Source organism: Moschus berezovskii, chromosome 5 (genome assembly GCF_049115385.1).
Source record: "Moschus berezovskii isolate FMDL1 chromosome 5, NW_MosBer_1.0, whole genome shotgun sequence".
Lineage (NCBI taxonomy): Eukaryota > Metazoa > Chordata > Mammalia > Artiodactyla > Moschidae > Moschus > Moschus berezovskii.
In genome coordinates, this window is record NC_142464.1 from 123,364,414 (window position 1) to 123,385,766 (window position 21,353).

Below are 21,353 nucleotides of genomic sequence, written 5' to 3' on the forward strand. Positions count from 1 at the left end.
CACAAAAAAAGAAAAAAAGTCAGCCTTTAGCTTTCCAAAAGAATTTCCTTTCCTGGGCACTGTCCCCCAGACCTCGCCTGGCCTGCCCGTCTGCCTTCGATGACCTGGCTTTGAGGAATTCACTGACTCACTGCAAATGAGAAAATCCATCCTGCGACGTCTGGCAAGATCCAGCAGCATGCATTTCCACTGACATGAGCCGCAGACGTTGGCCCGAGGCGGGGATGGTTTTGCCCGCTGAGTGCTTAGGGAGCTGGCGAGAAAAGGGCGTTAAAGCCACGGGAGCCTCAGCCAGGCTTGCTGACGGCCGGTCACGGGCCAGCGCTTAAGTGCTCCCTCTGTGTCCACCAATGTGAATGTCGCCCGGGGATAGATTCCACCCGGTTAGATGGCCCACTGCGTCTCACCGACTCTACACAAGAGAACCGAGTGGCGAGGCTTTACCAGCAGTTTGGTGTCTTTGATGACGCAGAGTAACTTGGTCCACTGCCCGAAGCGCTTCTTCCGCAGCAGGAAGGCACAGATCTTGGCATCTTTCACCAGGTCCATGGAGGCTTCCTCTGAAGGCCACTGGTGCCGTGTCTTCTTCCCCTTCCCATCCTCCTCCTCCTCATCATATGATTCGTAAGAGCTACTCATCGCATCCGAGTCATAATCTGTCAAAGATGGGAAATAAAAGTGAGCAAAACCTGGTTGCAAAAACCTTTTCTTGAGGACGACCGTGGGCTCCATCATTTTATTAGTAAGTGAGGAGGGGGTTTCTGTATTCAGGATGCTTGGAAAACATCAACTGGCAAAACTAGGGGAAAAATAACTCAGACTTGGGTAGTAGAAACTCAACAAAGAGTTTTCAAATGAAATGACTAAGAACTCTGCATTTATAAAAACCACTTCGGCACCTGCAGGCCCCACACTGTTAAATCCTCACCACATTCTTCCTTGCTGGATGCTATGACCCCTAGTCAACCATGGGTTTCGCCAAAGGAAACCCCCACCCACACCTTGATGTGAAAGTTCTTTCAGGACTTCCCTGGTGGTCCAGTGATTAAGAATTCACCTTCCGATGCAGGAAACCTGAGTGTGATCCCTGGTTGGGGAACTAGGATCCCACACGCCAAGAGGCAAGCAAGTCCATGCACCACAATTATTGAGCCTGTGTGATCCAGAGCCTTTAGCTACGTGGGAGTCCATGCACTGCAACCAAAGACTCAACGAAACCAAATAAATAAATATATATATTTTTAAAAGTTCTTTCAAGCCTGCAGTGCCCTCCTCCCTCTTGGCATCACCATACGCACCAACCCTTCTTAAGGTTCAAGATCCAGACCCAGACCACCCCTCTCGGTCAGGCCATCCTGGGGATTGTCACAGATGTCCACACCCGCCCTCCCTACTCGGCAGCGCATCAACACTTATATACCGGGTGGTCTGCAGAGTCCCCACGGGAGCCTGTTTTCCCTTCCTCAGGGTCTGTGTACACACTGCTCTCATCCAGGCTCCCTGTTTATCCCACTCCATCTCCTACCCTTGCCTGGATATTTGCTCATCACTTAGGATTTAACTCAGAACGCCTACTCCATGAAGCCCTCCCTGGATCACCAGCCCTGATGGCTGTAGACTGAACTGGGTGGCCCCCACATTCATATGTTAAAGCTCGAACTCCAATGGGATTGTATTTGGAGATAGGACTTTTAGGAGGTAATTATGGCCAAACGAGGTTATGTGAGTGGGTCCGAATCCTCGGAGAAGAAGAGGAAGAGGGAGACCTGGAGTTCTCTCTCCCTGCCACGTGAGGAGATGGGGAGAAGGCAGCCGTCTGTACGCCAGGAAGAGAGCACTCACCACAAGCTGAGCACGCTGGAGCCCTGATCTTGGACTTCAGGCCTACACAACTCTGAGAAAATAAAAAGCATCGTTTGGCCACCCAGTGGACGGTATTTTGTTACGGCAGCCTGAGTTCAGATGCCAGGTCAGACGACCCTCCCCTTGGCTTCCACACCACTCAGCACATAACTTAGCCACTGTGTTGTCACCCGTCTGCCTGCCCCACATCAAGCTGTCAGTCGCCTGCAGGAAGGGAGACCACCTTGTTGGATGTGACTGTCCCAGTGCTTCACAAAGGGCCTGGCACGGAGCAAGTGATACATATGTGTGGAAGGGAGAACTGTTGTTTGTGTTCAGCCACTCAGTTGTGTCTGACTCTTTGCAACTCCGTGAAATGGAGCACGTCAGACGCCCCTGTCGTTCACTGTCTCCCAGAGGTGGCTCAAACTCATGTCCATTAAGTCGATGCTGCCATCATCACTGGGAGAACTGTGAGCTCAAGTTAAATGCAAAGGCCTCAGAAGGGTGGCTGGCATCTTAAAAATGATGAATCAACACGAGCGACTGTCAGTGATCTTGACTGCTGCAGCCCGGCTGGATCGAAAGGTCCCGGAGGCAGTGTCTGATTCACCTGAGCATTCCGTCAATCCCAGACAATCTGGAATGCATTTGCTTTCCATAATACACGCGAGGAATGAAGACCTCAATGAGGAACGAGGGACAGATAAGGAGAATCTGCGGCTGAAGCAACTGGATGCACAAGAACTGCCAACCTTCTACAGAGCAGAGCTCACTGGAAACTGACTGTAATCTGTAATCAGCAGACATGCACGTGTGTTAACTTCCTTGCAAAGAATTATTTCATAAGGGAGGCGGAGAATAGAGAGATTGATGGTTTAACTTTTAAAGCCTAATAAAGAAGTCAGGAGAGGATTTTAAGGAAGAGACTAGGGTGACCCTAAGAGGTAACTCTGGCGACGGCAGGGAGAGTGGGCTGAAGCTGGGTGACAGTTAAGAGGTGTCTGCTGTGATGGCGGGAAGAATGCTGTGCCAAGAGACGTGTGGGGGTGGGGGATTCGAGCACCTGAAGGATCTAAGTTACAGACCCGTGGAGAGAAGAGACCAGGCTCCCCTCCCGTGCTGCTTGAGTCAAGGCCTTTCTCCGCCTCTGCACACCTTCCCCCACAGCCACACACACGCATGTGCAAGCGCACACTCACCCCCACCCCTATACGCCAGCAGCTACATCTACCCAACACCCCCGTTCACATGGCAGCCACGGTGGCCGTTCAAATTCTAACTAAAGTTTAACAAAACTGATCTCCAGATCCACACTTCGAGTCCTCAGACAGGCAGGCAATCAAAGGGCAGTGCACACAGCACACGGAGAAGACTGGACAAAGCCACTGACCTCCACTGCTCATGAGACGGTGCCAACCAGACAGAAGAGTCTAGAAGAAGGAGCATGATTTGCAAAAGCAATGAAAATATACAACACTGTACCAACAGTGGCGAGCCTTGTACTTTTCAACAGCATTTATGTCACTGTCACCGCAGCCAAGCCAGGGGTGACCCTTGCGGGGAGGAGGCTGTCCAGGGGAAGGAGGGGGCTTCTGGGGCTGACAATGCTCTCTTCCCGACCTGGTGGTGACACTCAGATGTTCCATTTTATGGAAAGTCATTAAGCATATATTCATATTTTATGCACTTTCTGACAAGTGTATTTTGTAATAAAAGCTTTTCTGTAATTTTAATGTGGCTGGAACATAGGGCCCAGGGAAGAAAGCAGGAACCTGTGAAAGACTACGAGCTACTCCACGCCACGGTCCAAGGTCCAGATTTCAGTCGGGCAGCGGATCAAGTCCTATCTTATCCTAGAAAGACCGTGCTCATAGCCGCCTGGGGGGCATGGACCCCTCAGTGCTTAACTCGCTTTCTAGAACATCAGATTCACTAAACACTGAGTGAACACATGAACAAGAGAAAGGGCGACCAAATCAGCCAGCGATGGGAAAATTTCATTTCATTCACGCAGGAAACATTCAACGAGCGCTTTCAATGTGTCAGGCAGGGTTTTTCTTTAAACAATTGTATTGATTTATTTTCGGCCATGTTGGGTCTTTGATGCTGTGCAGGCTTTCCTCTAGTTGTGGCAAGCAGGCTTCTCATTGCGGTGGCTCCTCTTATCGAGAAGCCTGGGCTCTAGGCTGCATGGGTTTCGGTAGTTCTGGCTCCCAGGCTCTAGAGCACAGGCTCAGTAGTTATGGAGCACTGGCCTAGTCGCTCCGTGGGATGTGGGATCTTCCTGGCTCAGAGATTCAGTGCGTCTCCTGCACTGGCAGGCAGATTCTTTACCACTGAGCCACCAGGGAAGCCCCCAGGCAGGGCTTTTTATACTTATATTTGCGCGCTGTGGGATGGAGCTGTGAGAAGAGGAGGCTGGCTCCGCAGTCTGATGCCCTGCCTCGCTGGCCCTCTCAGCCCCCCGGAGGTGGGGGCACAGCCGTGTCCTTATCTCAGAGGGAAGGAAGGATGATGCCAGAAGAGCAGGTGACTCATCCAAGACCACATCCTGATGAAGGAAGAAGGTTTTCAGTTCAGATTCTGAACTGAAAGAGCAGACCATGCCCTGGCGGCCCTTCGCATCAAGGGGAGGATGGGTTGAGGTCTCACGGCTGAAAAGACAGTGAGTTCATGACCCGTCTTCTTCTGAGAGCAGGACTGCCAGAATCATGCTAGAAGAATGTCAACCAACTTCGCGTACCAAGCATGCGAGACAACCCGTCAGTCTCCTGGGCGGTCTCCCAGCAGAGTCCAGGGTACCTCCTGGGGGCTGAAACAGGACATCAAGGGGTCCACTGTTGGTGCTGGGATTTATGATTTGGTGAGGAGGTGATGAGGACTCTGCGCCAAGTGAAGAAGACATGGAGTTGGGCAGAAGGGCAGAGTCACCAGTGGTGCATCCACATCTCCCCCACTGAGGCCAGCTCTCCTTCCACATGCTGGGGGACAGCCTCCCACCGACTCCTTCAACAGCTCCACAGCACGTGAGGCCCAGGCCCTGGAGTCAATCTCCCGTGCCACCTTGAGGTGCTTCTGCTTCTCGGCTCAACCCTGTTTCAGACGCTGACACGGAAGCCTTTGGCACACTTTCCCAGGGGGGATTTTGAAGCACAGCTTTGACAATCTCCGATGAGAACCAGGTCATTTTCAGGAAATTGTCTCTCCAATACCCCCAGGAGAGACTAAAAGTTTGATCAGGTTCCCACCAACCCAAGTTGCCCCACTCCAGCTCCAGGTCATCCCACCCACCAAGGAGCATGCAGCATCACAGCAGAGCAGACAACTCTCTATCGGGCTCCACCATCCCCATCTGGCTCCATCATCCCCATTGGGCTGCATCATCTCCATCGGGCTGCATCATCTCTATCAGGCTCCATCATCTCTGCTCCATCACCTCCATCCGGCTCCATCATCCCCATCCGGCTCCATTATCTCCATTGGGCTCCATCATCCCCAGAGGGCTCCATCAGGCCCAACAGGTACAGTCACCCAAGGGGGAGAGTGTAACTTGGCTATGAGAGAACAGTGTCACCCAAAGTGGACAGAGAACACTGTATTTTCTGGGGGAGGCAGGGAGCTTCCGGCCGCAGTTGAATTGTATTAGACTGAACCATGACTCTGCTCATGTCTTTGTTTGCAAATTCACCCTGGTAAAGAGGGGTGTGTGGATGCCAAACCAATCCAAGACCAACAGTGGTGCTTTTCACACCATATCAACTCAGCATTCCCCTAAATTCCCTTCCCTGGATGCCTTTAGGTTAGGACTGGCCACACAGGAAGTTTGTGAGTGACCTGGAAGGCCAACAGGAAGCGGCTGCCAGTACGGGCAGGTCAAGAGACTGCTAGGCATGCAGCTCTGTGGAGCCATGGTCCAGCCTCTCGTGCAGGGCCCCTGTATGGGGAGGTGAGAGGCCGAGGGGGTTCCCAGCGACCTTCCTTGTCCCCAGGCTTCGCCCACCTCTCCTTGATGACAGCTGACCCTATGACACTCGTCTTCCCAGGTTCCCACAACTGCACAGGGTCTCGTGTCTACCACACACCCCTCACTGTACAACACTTATCATGGTCCTGCCGCTCTGACAAACTGGACATGACGTAGAGCTCAACAAAGTTGCCCAAAGTCCACAATAAGTGACCCTGGCCAGACCCGGACTCAGCCCCCTGCCACAAGGTCCCCTGGGAGGGGTCCCCGCCTGCAGCCAAGGTTCAGCCACAGACGCCTGGGTTAAGAAGCCCAGAGTGTGAGCTCTGCTGACCCGCTGTCTCCCCAAGCAGCAGTCCTTCCATGACTGTTTCCTTGGAATTAGCTCAACCCAAGGGGCCTGCCCGTCAGCAACTCAGGACATGACACACCAGTCAGGTGGGGCTTCTTGGACCGAAAATAACCACAGGCTCCCACAGGTGAAACAAAAAGACTATAAATTTCTAGTCTTGAAAGCATGTTGGAGGAAGGGGGAGTGGAGGCGGGAGACGGCTGGGACCAAATGTCCCCAAAGCTGGGAAATACCCTCATCAAGATGTTTTCGTTCTTTATTCTCTGCTCTCAGAAAGAAAGGGATCCAGTGAACAAGCTGTTTAACTTTTGTGTGTTTTCTACTTAATTTACTATCTCCTGAGGCAGCTGACGCTTAAAAAATGATTTAAATGCATTTTTGCCAAATGGTTATAAAATGAAAGAGAAATTAAAATATTTAATCACCAGATCTCAAGACCCAAGATTTCATAGCCCTCTCATGAGAACAATCCCTTCTCTTACTCAGACCTCATTCAGAACAATGAGGACCTACTCATGCTGGGCTGAGCCTTTGTAGGAAGTTTCCAGAGAGAGCAGGCGTGAGTGAGCGGGAAAGGCCCCTGGGCCTTGGAGTCCAGCCCGCCCGGCTTCTGCGTGTCTCTCTTTAGTGTTCACAAAACATCCCAATGGGATCTCCTGCTAACAAGCAAGTTAGATTCCACTTTGCTCTAATGGCTCTGCTTGTGTGCTGCCAGGGGAGAGAAAGATGGCAAAGCCCAAGTCTGCATGAAGCAGACACTTTTGGTGCACAGGCAGATGGCGAGGATGAAGGAGAATGTGTCTGAAAACAGAGGAAGTGGGATGACAGGCATGGGGAGGCTCTCTGTGGTAAAAGCTAAGACTCTTTCACTCCCATTTTATCCACGTTTTATGGGAAAGGCAAGTTGGGTTCTCTGAGTCAGTACACTCGGAGAGGCCATGTCTGCCTCATTACGGGACAAAGCACGCTGCCCACCAGAGTACTTTGTGCTGTTGTTCAGTCGTTCAGTCGTGTCCGACTCTGGCACCCCATGGACTGCAGCCCACCAGACCTCCCTGTCCTTCACCAACTCCCAGACCTCATTCAAACTCCTGTCCATCGAGTCGGTGATGCCATCCAACCATCTCACCCTCTGTCGGCCCCTTCTCCTGCGTTCAGTCTTTCCCAGCATCAGAGTCTCTTGCAATGAGTCACTTCTTCGCATCAAGTGGCCAAAGTATTGGAGCTTCAGCATCAGTCCTTCCAATGAATAATCAGGACTGATCTCCTTTAGGATAGACTGGTTGGATCTCCTTGCAGTCCAAGGGACTCTCAGGAGTCTTCTCCAGCACCACAGTTTAAAAGGATCAATTCTTCGGTTCTCAGCTTTCTTTATAGTCCAACTCTCACATCCATACATAAGTACTAAACCATAGCCTTGACTATATGGACTGCAGAGTATAAGGGGGAGAAATAAAGCCAAAGCTCTATAAACAAATTCCAGACATCACTACAAAAAGGTGTTCAATGCCAGCATGTCCTTCTTTCTGTGAGTATGAATAAAGGGGCACTTCTGAGTCCCCAGCAGGAAGAGAACAGACGTGTCATGACAGCCCTAACTTAGGCAAAAACATTCTGGTAAAACCTGTATGAATGAAGGAAAAGAAAAGAAACAGGAAACAACCTAAATGTCGATTGATAGGTGAATGGACAAAGAAGTTGTGGTATATATATTCAATGGAATACAACTCGGCCTTAAAAAAGAACAAAAGCACACTATTTGCTGCAACATGGGTGGACACAGAGATTATCCGACTAAGTGGAACTAGTCAGACAGAGAAAGACAAAGACCATAAGATCCACGGACATGTGGATGTTGACACGGCACAAATGAACCTCTCAGTGAAGCAGAAACAGAAGCAGGGACTCAGAGAACAGGCTGGTGGCTGCCAAGGGGGTGGGAGTGGGAGAGGGCTGGATTGGGAGCTTGGGGTTAGCAGACGCAAACTGGTTATACACGGAAAAGATAAACAGCCAGGTCCTACTGTACAGCGCAGGGGGCTCTATCCTGTGATAAACCATAATGGGAAAGAATGGGAAAAAGGATATAACTGAGCCACTTTGCAGTATAGCAGTAACTAACACAACACTGTAATCTGACCATACTTGAATAAGAAACACATTTAAAAACAAAACAAACAGCTATGATATGCCTGCTTGTTTTGTATGTATCTTGCAGACACGCCCTCCTGACGGCACCATGAATGCAGCCTCCAAGGGATGTGCCCTGCTCAAGCCGGCCGGGACCCCATGGCACATGCCTCAAAAGGCCATCCCCTTCTGACCAAAGGAAACTCGTTTCACTAGCTGAGACGCGCTCCCATGGCAACAGGATTTCACTAATTGTGAGTCACAAAAAAGGACAACCATCAGAAATTATCCAAGGTGTGTGGAGGACACCTCAGACTTCTCAAAGCCCTTCCTATACTCCCTCCCTTGGGTTCAGGATCTCCTGACTCTAAACTTCCATGCTGTTGGCTATGCTCCAACTCCCCTTTAGCCCAGGAAATGGGAGGAGGCTCCCTAACAGCCCGGCTGGACAGGAGGCCACTCACTTGAGGTGATGTACTCCGGAGCTTTCCCAGGACTCAGCGGCACGGCCTCCTCGTAGTATCCTTCCGGGAGAGAGGACGTTGGGAGCGGTGGCGGCCCATTGTCGGGTGGCTGAGCGAAGGAAAGAAAACCAGCAGAGCACAAGCGTTAGAAGAGAATTCTGGGGTTTTACCTAACACTCATTCGTGGGCACATTCCTCTCCTCTGTAATGTCACTGCAGAAAAATAACATCATCCTACAAAGAGCTTCCAAAGTTCGGCTCCTGGCGGGGTCTCCACTGCTCGCCTGCCCACGACCACCTTCTGCCTGGCCCTGGCCACACCGCTCAATCCATGCCACTCGCCAGCCATCACCAGACACAAACTCAGGCAGAGGCTGCAGTCACTGGCCCTTGCAGACCCCTCCCCAGAGCAGAGATGGGTGTCTCTCCTCCCCTCCACCCAAGGGCTTACCCCAAACCACCGACCCTCGCAGGTCCCCAGCTGACTTCCTCCTCATAGGACCACACCCCACACCGGAGGCCCCTGGGGGGCACCGAGACGGTTCAGATCGCCCGTGCGCATCTCAGAGCAGTGCTCGTTACACAGCCACTGCAGAGATGAGCGTGTGTGCCCTCTGTCTCACCAAACCCCTCTGTGTCAGGGTCATTCACAAAGAGAGAGAAGAGGAAATCACCCAGGAACCAGCTCTGAAAGAAACTGCACGTTATTCCCTGGAGAAGGTATCTGCTCATCACTCAACCCAGTCCCATCACAGTTCCTTGACAGACTCTGAGACAGGCAGGCTGGTTTCGAAGCCGTAACTTCACAGTGTGGAAAGCTGGTGGGCTCAGGCCCATCCAAATTCTAGCAAGACCAGCTGAAGCACCGGTCTCTCAAACGTCCCCGGTGACACTAAAGCAGACTTAGCTCTTCCTCCCATGAACACGTGTAGGATCTGCTGGTTCCATCTCTGCCTCCTGAGACTCAGGACAACACAGACAGAGGGGCTGGACAGCCAGCACGCACCGACACCCGCTGCCCGTGGGAAACACCCTGAGCAGCCCCTGCCCTGCTTATAAGCTGCATCAGCCAGCAAGCCGGGGACCCTTCGAGGTCCACACGACGCCACCTTACAGACACCGACGGCGAGGCTCAGCGTCTAAAGACACTCGCTCAAAATCGACACTGCTTCGCGACAAGCTGGGGTCTTCAAGCCCGGGTCTGCCCAGCAGTGACCTTTCTCCAATTCATATTCTCTCATATTCACTCTCTTCCCCTTTCCTAACCAGTTCACACCACCCATATCCTATAAGCAAACAGGAACGATGTCACTGGGGATGGAAGAGAACAGAGGCCCCAAACTGAAGAGCAACCAAGTTCAGTTTCCAAGGAGAACAATGACCCATAGAACATGAAACTCCACCTTTTTTTTTTTCCTGTAACTCAAGCCTGAAGAAGTCCTTTGCGAATGACTAATAGCCACTGTGGGCTCAACCCACTCCTTCCTCTCGGAGATGAAGAAAGATAATTCACTCCAGGTCATCTGCGCAGCATTCTGCCCCATCCTGGAAGGCAGCATCCCGGCCCTGGTTCCCCTGCATGCCCCTCTCCAGGCTGCTGCCTGCTGGCCGTCACCCTGGGCTCTCATGCTGGACCACATCCGGGTCCTCCTGAGGGGCGGTGCTGACAACAAAACCCATACATGATCATCCCTGGGCAAGGTCAGAACAGAAGTCCACAAAAGCGTTAAAAATCTCCGCGCAGTAGCTTTTGGTAGATGGCTGTTTGAGTCCCTGAGTGTTTTTATTAATGAAATGAGAATGTTTCAACTTCCTCTTAGTGTGTTGAAACAGTGGAATTATTCATGTTCTGGGAAAGCATTACCAATGGCTGAATCAAGCAAACACTCATCAATTAGCACAGCACACTCCTCCTTTCCAGGGCTGCTAAGGTGTGTGAGGCAGGAGCTGACGCTGAGCTAATGAGATTTCTCAGTGGACTCTCAGACCCTGCTGGTGAGCACTTCACACGAGCTCTCCACACGTATGCCCCTAAATCCACGATTCTACTTCTAGAAATACATGCTAAGAAGGTCAACTGGTCACATGATTGAAAACATGTAAGGATGTTCAATGAAAGCTTTTCCCTCCAAATTTAAAAGCAATCACAATATTCCCTGAGATGAGGCTGTTTAGGTGTTCCAACACATCCACGTGCAGCCATTTAAAATGAAAACGGTGCACATCTGCAGTCATTTACTTGAAAAGTCTCTACTGGACGCTGTTACATGAACGAAAACAGGTACCTGTTAGCCTATAGGAGGTGCGTTTATGAGGACCTCTACACAAAGATGGGCCACTCCCCAAAATGCTAACACAAGGTTATGGCTGTTTCATGCACATCTGTAGAGCTTGCATTTTTTTTTTTGGATTTTTTTTGTTGTTTGCTTGCTTTTGTTTTTTTAAGCAGTACCTTGCAGCATGTGGCATCTCAGTTCCCTGACCAGGAACCGAACCTGTGACCCCCTGCATTGGAAGTTCAGTCTTAACCACTGGCTGGTCAGGGAAGTCCGTTGAATTTTCTGTATAATACTGTTTTTAAAATAAAAAGAAAAAAAACTTTCATTTTGAAATCATACATGCCAAAAAATAGTATTTCTAGAGAAGCACCCTGCCTTTCCAAAGAGGATCTCACATTCCACCCCTAAAGGCCACTCGTTCTTGAACTTCTGCCTCAGGGCTTCCAGACACGGGCAGAGGGGATGGTTTGTTACAGGGCAGACGTGGGAAGGGACAAAAAAGAGTGCCAGGACCATGGCTTAGCACCACAGCCTGCAAAGGGGAAGCTTCCTTCAGAACCTCCCAGTAGGGCAGAAGCCACTGGACTTGCTGGAGAAGACTCCTGAGAGCCCCTTGGACAGCCAGGCGATCCAACCAGTCCATCCTAAAGGAAATCAACCCTGAATATGCACTGGAAGGACTGATGTTGAAGCTGAAGCTCCAATACTGTGGCCACCTGGTGTGAAGAGCCAACTCACTGGAAAAGTCCTGATGCTGAGAAAGATTGAGAGCAGGGGAAGGGGGTGACAGAGGATGAGATGACTGGATGGCATCACTGACTCAATGGAGATGAGTTTGAGCAAGCTCCAGGAGATGGTGAAGGACAGGGGAGCATGGACCCCATGCAGTCCATGGGGTCGCCAAGAGCTGGACACGACTGAGTGACTGAACAACAACAAGATGGACAAATACCATGATTATTCTGCTATTATTTCAGCAAAACAACAATATTAACTCCTATTCACAGACTGCCTTCCGGGTGTCACACACTATAACACACACAAAACAACAATATTAACTACTATTCACAGGCTGCCTTCCGGGTGTCACACGCTGTATAACACACACAAAATAACAATATTAACTACTATTCACAGACTGCCTTCCGTGCGTCACACGCTGTATAACACACACAAAACAACAATATTAACTACTATTCACAGACTGCCTTCCATGCATCACACACTGTATAACACACACAAAACAACAATATTAACTACTGTTCACAGACTGCCTTCCGGGTGTCACACACTATAACACACACAAAACAACAATATTAACTACTATTCACAGGCTGCCTTCCGGGTGTCACACGCTGTATAACACACACAAAACAACAATATTAACTACTATTCACAGACTGCCTTCCATGCGTCACACACTGTATAACACACACAAAACAACAATATTAACTACTATTCACAGACTGCCTTCCATGCATCACACACTGTTCTGGAAGACTTTCTGTTTCTTTTTTCTTGTTCAGAAGACAACTCTGAGAGGTTAGTGTCTTGAATGTAATTTTCAACGGAGGAAACTGAGGCTCAGGGGATGACAGACGTCGCCCAGCGTCCCTGGTGCGGTCGAGGTGCTTTGTGGAGGAGGAGGAGCCAGCTGGGTGGGCACTGCAGCAGTGAGAATGCATCCCTGTGCCAGGACCGAGCTCCGGGCACCTACCACTGTGGTGGCCGAGCCATGTAAGATGCAGGGAAAGCACCTTCCCAGCCTTCAAGGTCACTGGACGCAACCCGAGGCTTCCGGCTCCTGCAGCTCAGCGGGATCTGTCCCCTCATCCCCTCAGGAGGAAGGCGCATCTGTACCGTCTCTGTCTCCACTCCCACGCCTCCGTTCTCCTCCCTTTCCTGCGGCACTTTCGCGCCCCACCACCTTCCCCTCCACCAGCCCCAACTTATCACTAGGTCCCTTGCAGCAGACACGCCGGCGAACCAGCAGACCTGACTTTAGCAGAGAAAAACCCCAGCCGAGAATGCGGAATCTCTTTCTGACTTTAATTCTATGCACACAGGGGTACGTCCAGATTCTGTCTTTCTGGTTACGGTGATTGAAATCTTAAGTGCAGTTGTGTGATGGGCCCAGCACACACACGTTAGGCAGAACAAGTGCACAAGTTCGTGCGGGCTCAGCGTATCCGACTCTTTGTGACCCCCGCATGGACTGGCTCCTCTGTCTGTGGGATTTCCCAGGCAAGAATACTGGAGGAGGTTGCCACTTCCTTCTCCAGGGGATATTCCCGACCCAGGAACTGAACTCGTGTCTCCTACGTCTCTTGTATTGGCAGGTGGACTCTTTAGTAGCAGCTGAAAGATAGGATCTGACAGAAGAGAAGAGGGCCCACCCTCTAGTTATGCCATGCAATGGCAAAACCCTTTTCTGCCACCATGAGGATAGCAGCAGCACTCCACAGCATCAGCTAAGCTTCCTGACTGTTAACAGGGAACAAAAGCTTAAGGTCTAAACTGCAAAACGTGGTTTCAACCCCAATGTCAAGAATTTCGAGTATGGGACTTCCCTGGCGGTCCAGTGGTTAAGACTCCATGCAGCCACTGCAGGAGGCATGGGTTCATTCCCTGCTCAGGGAACTAAGGTCCTGCGTGCTGCTCAGCAGAGCCAAACATTTTTTTTTTTAATTTTTTTAAAAAAGAATTTTCAGCAGGTACTCTTCTTAGTAAAGTAAAAGGTTTTTTTATCCAAATGACAACCTATTCCTTTCTGATCACAATTTAATTTGCATTCCAACAGCACTTGAGAAAACACTGGGGAATCATTCACGCATATTTTCTCAAGTTTTCTCAAGTTTTATTTATACACGACTAAGAATGCGAGACCGTGAAGCCACTTTCTCTTCCGTTCCTTCTCCACCAGGAGGCAGGGAGATGGAAGAGTCCTACGGCCATGCCAACAGGACACAGGATAGATCCATGATGAAGATGCCACAGGGCTGAGACATGACGCCAAAGTCTGAGGTTTTCAAGAGACAAGGAGAAAAGAAACAGGATGGTTCACACCCACTAGAAGGATCACATCTGACTTCCCTGGGAATTAAATGATTTTGTTTTAAATCTCAGGCTTAGTCTCCACTCTGCAACTGGTAAAATAGCTAATTTTGTCATATAATCTCAAAGAACCTCATGATCCCATCTGTCAAACACAGAAAACGAAGCTGCTGTGAAAGTACTTTAGGAAGGATGAAATGCCATCCGGGCAGGCAGTGGGGGCTGGGACCAAAACCTCAGGTTCCGAGAGACAGGAAGTAGAATGCTGGCTCCAGGGGCTGGGGGAGGGGAGTCCTATTCACTGGGGACAGGGTTTCAGTCTGGAAAGATGAAAAGTTCTGGAGATGGATCATGTTAAGGGCTGCACAACAATATGTATGTACTTTACACAACTAAACTCAGTTCAGTTCAGTCACTCAGTCCAAATCTTTGCGACCCCATGGACTGCAGCACGCCAGGCTTCCCTGTCCATCACCAACTCCCAGAGTCCACCCAAACCCATGTCCATCGAGTCGGTGATGCCATCCAAACATCTCCTTCTCTGTCGTCCCCTTCTCCTCCTGCCCTCAATCTTTCCCAGCATCAGAGTCTTTTTCAATGAGTCAGTTCTTCGCATCAGGTAGCCAAAGTATTGGAGTTTCAGCTTCAGCATCAGTCCTTCCAATGAATGTTCAGGACTGATTTCCTTTAGGATGGGCTAGTTTGATCTCTGGGCAGTCCAAGGGACTCTCAAGAGTCTTCTCCAACACCACAGTTCAAAAGCATCAATTCTTCAGCACTCACCTTTCTTTACAGCCCAACTCTCACATCCATACATGACCACCGGAAAAACCACAGCTTTGAGTAGACAGACCTTTGTCGACAAAGTAATGTCTCTGCTTTTTCATATGCTGTCTAGGTTGGTCATAGCTTTTCTTCCTAGGAGTAAGCGTCTTTTAATTTCATGGCTGCAGTCACCATCTGCAGTGATTTTGGAGTCCCCCAAAAATAAAGTCTCACACCACTAAACGGGACACTGACCAATGATTAAAATTATAAAGTCGGTGTTACATATGTTTTACCATAATTTAAAAAAATGACATATTACCTGTTGGCATAATAAGTCATCATATTTACATAGGGTCTGGCCTAAAAACAAACACTAAATTGCTATCTTCTACCCAATCTAAATGGGGCTTTCCCAGTGGCTCAGTGGTAAAGAATCCACCTGTCAATGCAGGTTCAATAAGATCCCCTGGAGGAGGATATGGCAACTCACTCCAGCAGTCTTTTTTTTTAATTGGAGGCTAATTACTTTACAATATTGTGGTTTCTGCCACACATCGACATGAGTCAGCACAACACGAATCACGAATGAGTGCACATGTCCCCCCATCCCGAACCCCCCACCTCCCTCCCCACCCCACCCCTCTGCGTTGTCTCAGAGCACCAGCTTCAGGTGCCCTGCTTCACGCATCGAATTTGCACTGATCACCTACCTTACGTGTGGTAACATACATGTTTCAGTGCTATTCTCCTACATTGTCCCACCCGCAGCTTCTCGCACACAGTCCAAGTCTGTTCTTTATATCCGTGTCTCTTTTGCTGTCTTGCATGTAGGGTTGTCATCACCGTATTTCTAAATTCCATACATATGCGTTAATATACTGTACAGGGAAGAAGGCAATGGCACCCCACTCCAGTACTTTTGCCTGGAAAATCCCATGGATGGAGGAACCTGGTGGGCTGCAGTCCATGGGGTCACGAAGAGTTGGACATGACTGGGCGCCTTCATTTTCATGCATTGGAGAAGGAAATGGCAACCCACTCCAGGGTTCTTGCCTGGAGAATCCCAGGGACGGGGTTGCACAGAGCCGGACACAACTGAAGCGACGTAGCAGCAGCAGCAGCAGACTGTATTGGTGTTTCTCTTTCTGGCTTACTTCACTCTGTATAATAGGCCCCAGTTTCATCCACCTCACTAGAACTGACTCAAATGCATTCACGGGGTCGCACAGAGCCGGACACAACTGAAGCGACGTAGCAGCAGCAGCAGCAGACTGTATTGGTGTTTCTCTTTCTGGCTTACTTCACTCTGTATAATAGGCCCCAGTTTCATCCACCTCACTAGAACTGACTCAAATGCATTCTTTTTTTTTTTTGCTGAGTAATATCCCACTGTGTATATGTACCACAACTTCCTATCCACTCATCTGCCGATGGACACCTACGTTGCTTCCATGTCCTAGATATTGTAAACAGTGCTGCAGTGAACACTGGGGTACATGTGTCTCTTTCACTTCACTCCAGTATCCTTGCTTGGGAAATCCCATGGACAGAGGAGTCTGGTGGGCTACAATTCATGGGGTCACAACAAGTCAGACACATGTAGCACACATGCACACACTCCCATCCAAATACCATGTAGTCAACTAAGTCGCGTCCGACTCATTGCAACCCCGTGGGCTGTAGTCCACCAGGCTCTTCTGTCCGTGGAAATCTCCAAGCAACGATACTGGAGTGACCACTCAAGTGAGAAAATGAAAACATTTCTGGAAAACACCTTGATGAGGTATCATCCGTATCGTCTGCAGCCCCCAGAGGAGCGTCCCTGCTGTCCTCACTCAGCAGGGAGGTGTGAGGTCTCCCTGTCCGAGGACCCCCTGCTACTCTGGAGCGGAAGAGGGGAAGGCAGGAAGCACAATCCCCAGTGGTCTGTGTCAGCCCCGGCTGGTGGGCTGGGCGGCAGGGCCGGGCGGCCAATGTCAACACAGATGGGACCCATTTCCGGATGAGCCAGCTGCCTTCACAAGTGCTGCCTCTGCACCCGCTGCACGCTAACTAAGGACCAGGCCTCTGATAGCTGCGCAGCTCCCAGTGTGAAACAAACAAGAACCTGTTGAAAAGCGCGGCCTTTCCCAGAAACGTTCTCATGATGCTTGTGCATACTTTGGCTTGCTCCAGTCTCCCCCGTAGAGCAAGGGGGCTGGAGGGGCTGTAAAGACGCTACACCCCGCCCTGTGACCTCAAGGGTTGAGAGCACTTCTGAATTTGAAGAGCACATGCCCACACTCCCACTGCCTGACCTAGAGGCCACACTGAAGGGGTCACTGGCTCACCCAGGGACCCTGGGCTGCAGGCACATTGACTCTAAGGGCAAAACGGAAACATGCACTGTTCCCTTCCTGTACAGAAGCAGCATCAGCGGGACGGGGCAGGCTTTTTGACGCGGCCCTGACCTTGAGCGGTTGTCCCGGCGTTTTCTGCTTTGCAACGAGAGGAACACACATCATCTTCAGAAGGTTAAAATTTAGTGCAATGAAGAAATGTCAGAAAGAGGCTGCTGCTGCTGCTGCTAAGTCGCTTCAGTCGTGTCCGACTCTGTGTGACCCCATAGACGGCAGCCCATCAGGCTCCCCCGTCCCTGGGATTCTCCAGGCAAGAACACTGGAGTGGGTTGCCATTTCCCCTCCAATGTGTGAAAGTGAAAAGGGAAAGTGAAGTCGCTCAGTCGTGTCTGACTCGTAGCGACCGCATGGACTGCAGCCCACCAGAAAGAGGCACTGCTGCTCAATGGGCATAAAGTTCGCAATTACCCCAAATGGATCCATTTTAGAGGTCCCCTGGATCCCGCCCTCACCCCCCTTCACTTCTATCACCTGAGTGTAACTCACCAGCTTCCGGGCACAGAGGCCCATCTGGTCTCTGCCACATTCTGTTGGGGGCAGGGGGCGGAGCTCACTTAGGTGTCAGCCAACCACAGGGGAGCGCTGATGCCCAAGAGGGCCTCACAGAGCCAGGTTAGGGGCCTGTCAGGCCTGAAAGCGGGGGGGATGACAGGATGCTAAGTGTACTCAGAAAAGGGGCCAATGTGACCCTGCCTGCCTGCCCAGCCTCTGACTGTCCAGGAAAAAGGATGTCAAGAGACAATAACAATTGCAAAAAGCGATGTTCAACACTGCTGCTGCTGCTGCTAAGTCACTTCAGTCGTATCCGACTCTGTGTGACCCCATAGACGGCAGCCCACCAGGCTCCCCCGTCCCTGGGATTCTCCAGGCAAGAACACTGGAGTGGGTTGCCATTTCCTTCTCCAATGCATGAAAGAAAAAAGTGAAAGTGAAGTCACTCAGTCATGTCTGACTCGTAGCGACCCCATGGACTGCAGCCTACCAGGCTCCTCCGTCCATGGGATTTTCTAGGCAAGAGTACTGGAGTGGCTTGCCATTGCCTTTTCCAATGTTCAACACTAAAAGGGCTAAAATGAGAAAAGGACTCGTTTCTCAGAGACTGGAACATACAGAGCTATGATAAAAGGCAGTGTTCCTTTGACACACTCCATAAAAGAGTTGAAAATGCAATGTGGCTCAAATGAATGAAATAACACCAGGTTGGAGCATCCTAAGTCTTACATTGGAAACAAACACCCCTCGGTCACTTAGAGTTGCTCTAAGGATGGTCCGATCTGCTCTGCAGGCAGGCCCATGGCCCCTCAAGGTTTAACCCCCACCGCGGTGTGTTCCAGCCCCACCCGCGGACGAGCCACCCAAACCCTATCACTCAGCCACACAGAGGGGCCTGCAGGCTTCAGTCCTTCAGGGTCTTTCCCGGGCTTGTGCTTTAATTTGTGATACGCTCTCTGCCTGGCATAGACTCCTACCCACTGCATCTCTACTCTACCACCAGCCAGATCTCCAGGAAGTCAACGTGCCAATAGCACATGACCAACCGGACAGAAGCCACCTCACCAAAGGCAGTTACTGAACGACGGGCTTACTTGCCGAGTAACAGTGCCCTGAAAAACTACCAGGAAGATACTCGTGTTGTGGAGCGGGAACGCTAGGGCACACGGGCTTCAGGAGTTGCTGTTGTCAGGCTCTAGAGCTCAGGCACAGCAGTCGTGGCTCCCCAGCTCTAGAGCACAGGCTCAGCAGTCATGGCACACGGGCTTAGTTGCTCTGCTGCAAGTGGGATCTTCCCAGATCAGGGATTGAACCCATGTCTCCTGCACTGGGTAGGTGGATTCTTCACCACTGAGCCACCAAGGAAGCCCAGAATGCTCACTTTAACAAGCTCCCCGGAATTTTCAGAAGCACTGCCCTACATAGCAACAGTCGGCTCTCGCACAGGGCTTCGTAGATGCCAGGGAGATATCCCACACCAACTCTTTTCAGTTTCACAACAATCTCACCAAGTACTACTCAGTTCAGCTCAGTTCAGCCGCTCAGTCGTGTCCGACTCTTTGCAACCCCACGGGCTGTCCATCACCAACTCCTGAAGCTGGCTCACACTCATGTCCATCGAGCTGGTGGTGCCATTAGCACACTCATGTTAGAAGGAGGCCTCTCAGACACAGAGACGTGAAGTGACAGTCTGAACCCACATGGCGAGTGTCAGAGCTGGCACCTGGAAGCAGGCAGCCACACTCCCGTCTGCACCCTGGACCCTGATGCCTCCCCAGCACCCAGCGCAGAAGCAGGCTCGTGGTTCCTGACAAAACCGCCCCCCGGCTGTGAGTGTGCATGTGGGTTTCGCTGCCTCACTTCCACAAATGCTGACAGTATTGTTGAGAAAAGACTGGATTTGAAATCAAAAGAATAGGTTATAAAAATTTGCTTTTGCCTTTTCTCCTAACCTTGGGCTGCCCCTATGCCAGCGGATCCACATTTCCTTTTCTGTAAAGGGGATATACACACCATTCACCTGTTCAGAGGTGTTTCAGGGTTCTCTGAAGTGGAAAAGGAGCAAGCATGCCCTGTGACATGTGGGAGGGGCCGAGTGAGTGCTGAGGTCCTTCCGTCCCCTCCCCAGGGACCATCACTGAGCACCCACAGGACACTGGCCCTGTGCTGGGACCCAGGCAGGGACAAGACAAACAACCTGTGGCCCTGTCTTCCTGTAGCTCTTCTCCGGGTGGAGAGATGATAAGATGATTCATACAGAAAGCAAACATTAGGAAAAGAGTTGCTAAGTAACGGATACTGCTCTAATTTTGAATGAGAGCCTAATTTTCCTGAGTAAGCAAATTAGAAAATAGCAAAAGGCATAAAAAGCTGAGTGGGCCATGAAAAATGGCAAACATGAATATCCCCAGATCACAAAAATAGCCAGAGAATTCCAAAACAAATTTTGAATGCAGAAAATCAAATAAAATACACATTCCTGGACTATGTACATATTTTTCTTCTGGAGGAAAAAACAAAGGATATTTAATCCCAAAAAGAAGCATAACAATGAATATTGAAGTTTCAGGCTATGGGTATTTAAATTCAGAGCTAACGCAGAGAGAGGGGCATGTCACTAGGTTCTACTGCCATTATTTTGCTGATAAATCATCTGATTTAAAAAAAAAAAAATCTGACTTAAGAACAGATTTCCATGGACCTGTAGCTCCAGCAATTTTCAGAGGCCCAGCAGCCTCCTATGGGAAGGCCACACCTATAGCCTCCCACTTAACCGTTACCAGCTCCCCAAAACACACTCATAGGCACGCCCTGGACAAACCAAGGCCTCTTTTCTTGCAGAATCAGGCTTTTACACCTGCCCTGGAACCAAAAATAACCCAGGTGTCCAGTGATTCTCCTGACTGTGGGATTTTTTTTTCCCATTTTTATTCAACTACATGTGCTTTACAATGCTGTTAGTTTCCACTGTAAGCAAAGTGAATCAGCCATATGTGTACATATATCTGCTCTTTTCTGGATTTCTTTCCCGCTTTCGGTCGCCACAGAGCACTGAGTGGAGCTCCCTGTGCTGTGCAGCCGGCACACAGCAGCGTGCGCATGTCAATCCCGGCCGCCCAGTTCGCCCACCCCCGCCCCTCTTGGCGTCCGCACGCCCGTTCTCCAAGACTGCATCTCTATGTCTGCTGCATATATCACACGATCTACACCAGTGTGGTACGCAAACGCCACAGCATGTTACTCAGCCATAAAGACGAACGCAGAGACACGGGTGAACTCAGAGTCTGTGACTACGTCGGAAAGAGGAAAACAGATGCAGTATGTGAACGCGTACGTGTGGACTCTGACAAAGGTGACGGTGGGTCTTGCACTCACCAGCCACGGCTGTGGGATCGCGGGCAAAGGCATCTGGGGAGGGGCCGGCAGGCTGCTGGGGGTCTCCGGCTTCGTGGCGCGGTCCTTCACTTCCAAACCTGCACCACAAGCAGAGACGAGGGTGAGGAAGGCTGCTCCTCGGGAGACGAGCCACGGCCAACCTAGGCAGCGCATTAGCGAGCGCAGACCTTACTTTGCCGACAGAAGTCCGTCGAGTCAAAGCTGTGGTTT

The 21,353-nt window shown here is 50.5% G+C and overlaps 1 protein-coding gene across 3 annotated transcripts in view; it reads right to left on the reverse strand.

The window, feature by feature from the left end:
- AFAP1 (actin filament associated protein 1) overlaps positions 1-21,353 on the reverse strand; it is a 148,262-nt gene that overhangs the window by 64,066 nt on the left and 62,843 nt on the right. For all 3 annotated transcript variants that reach the window (XM_088836562.1, XM_088836561.1, XM_055434213.2), the window contains exons 3-5: positions 21,123-21,220; positions 8,756-8,864; positions 445-656 (exon numbers count right to left, since the gene is read on the reverse strand). In XM_088836562.1, the coding sequence (XP_088692688.1) occupies positions 445-656; positions 8,756-8,864; positions 21,123-21,220 (419 nt within the window). The remainder of the gene's footprint in view (positions 1-444; positions 657-8,755; positions 8,865-21,122; positions 21,221-21,353) is intronic.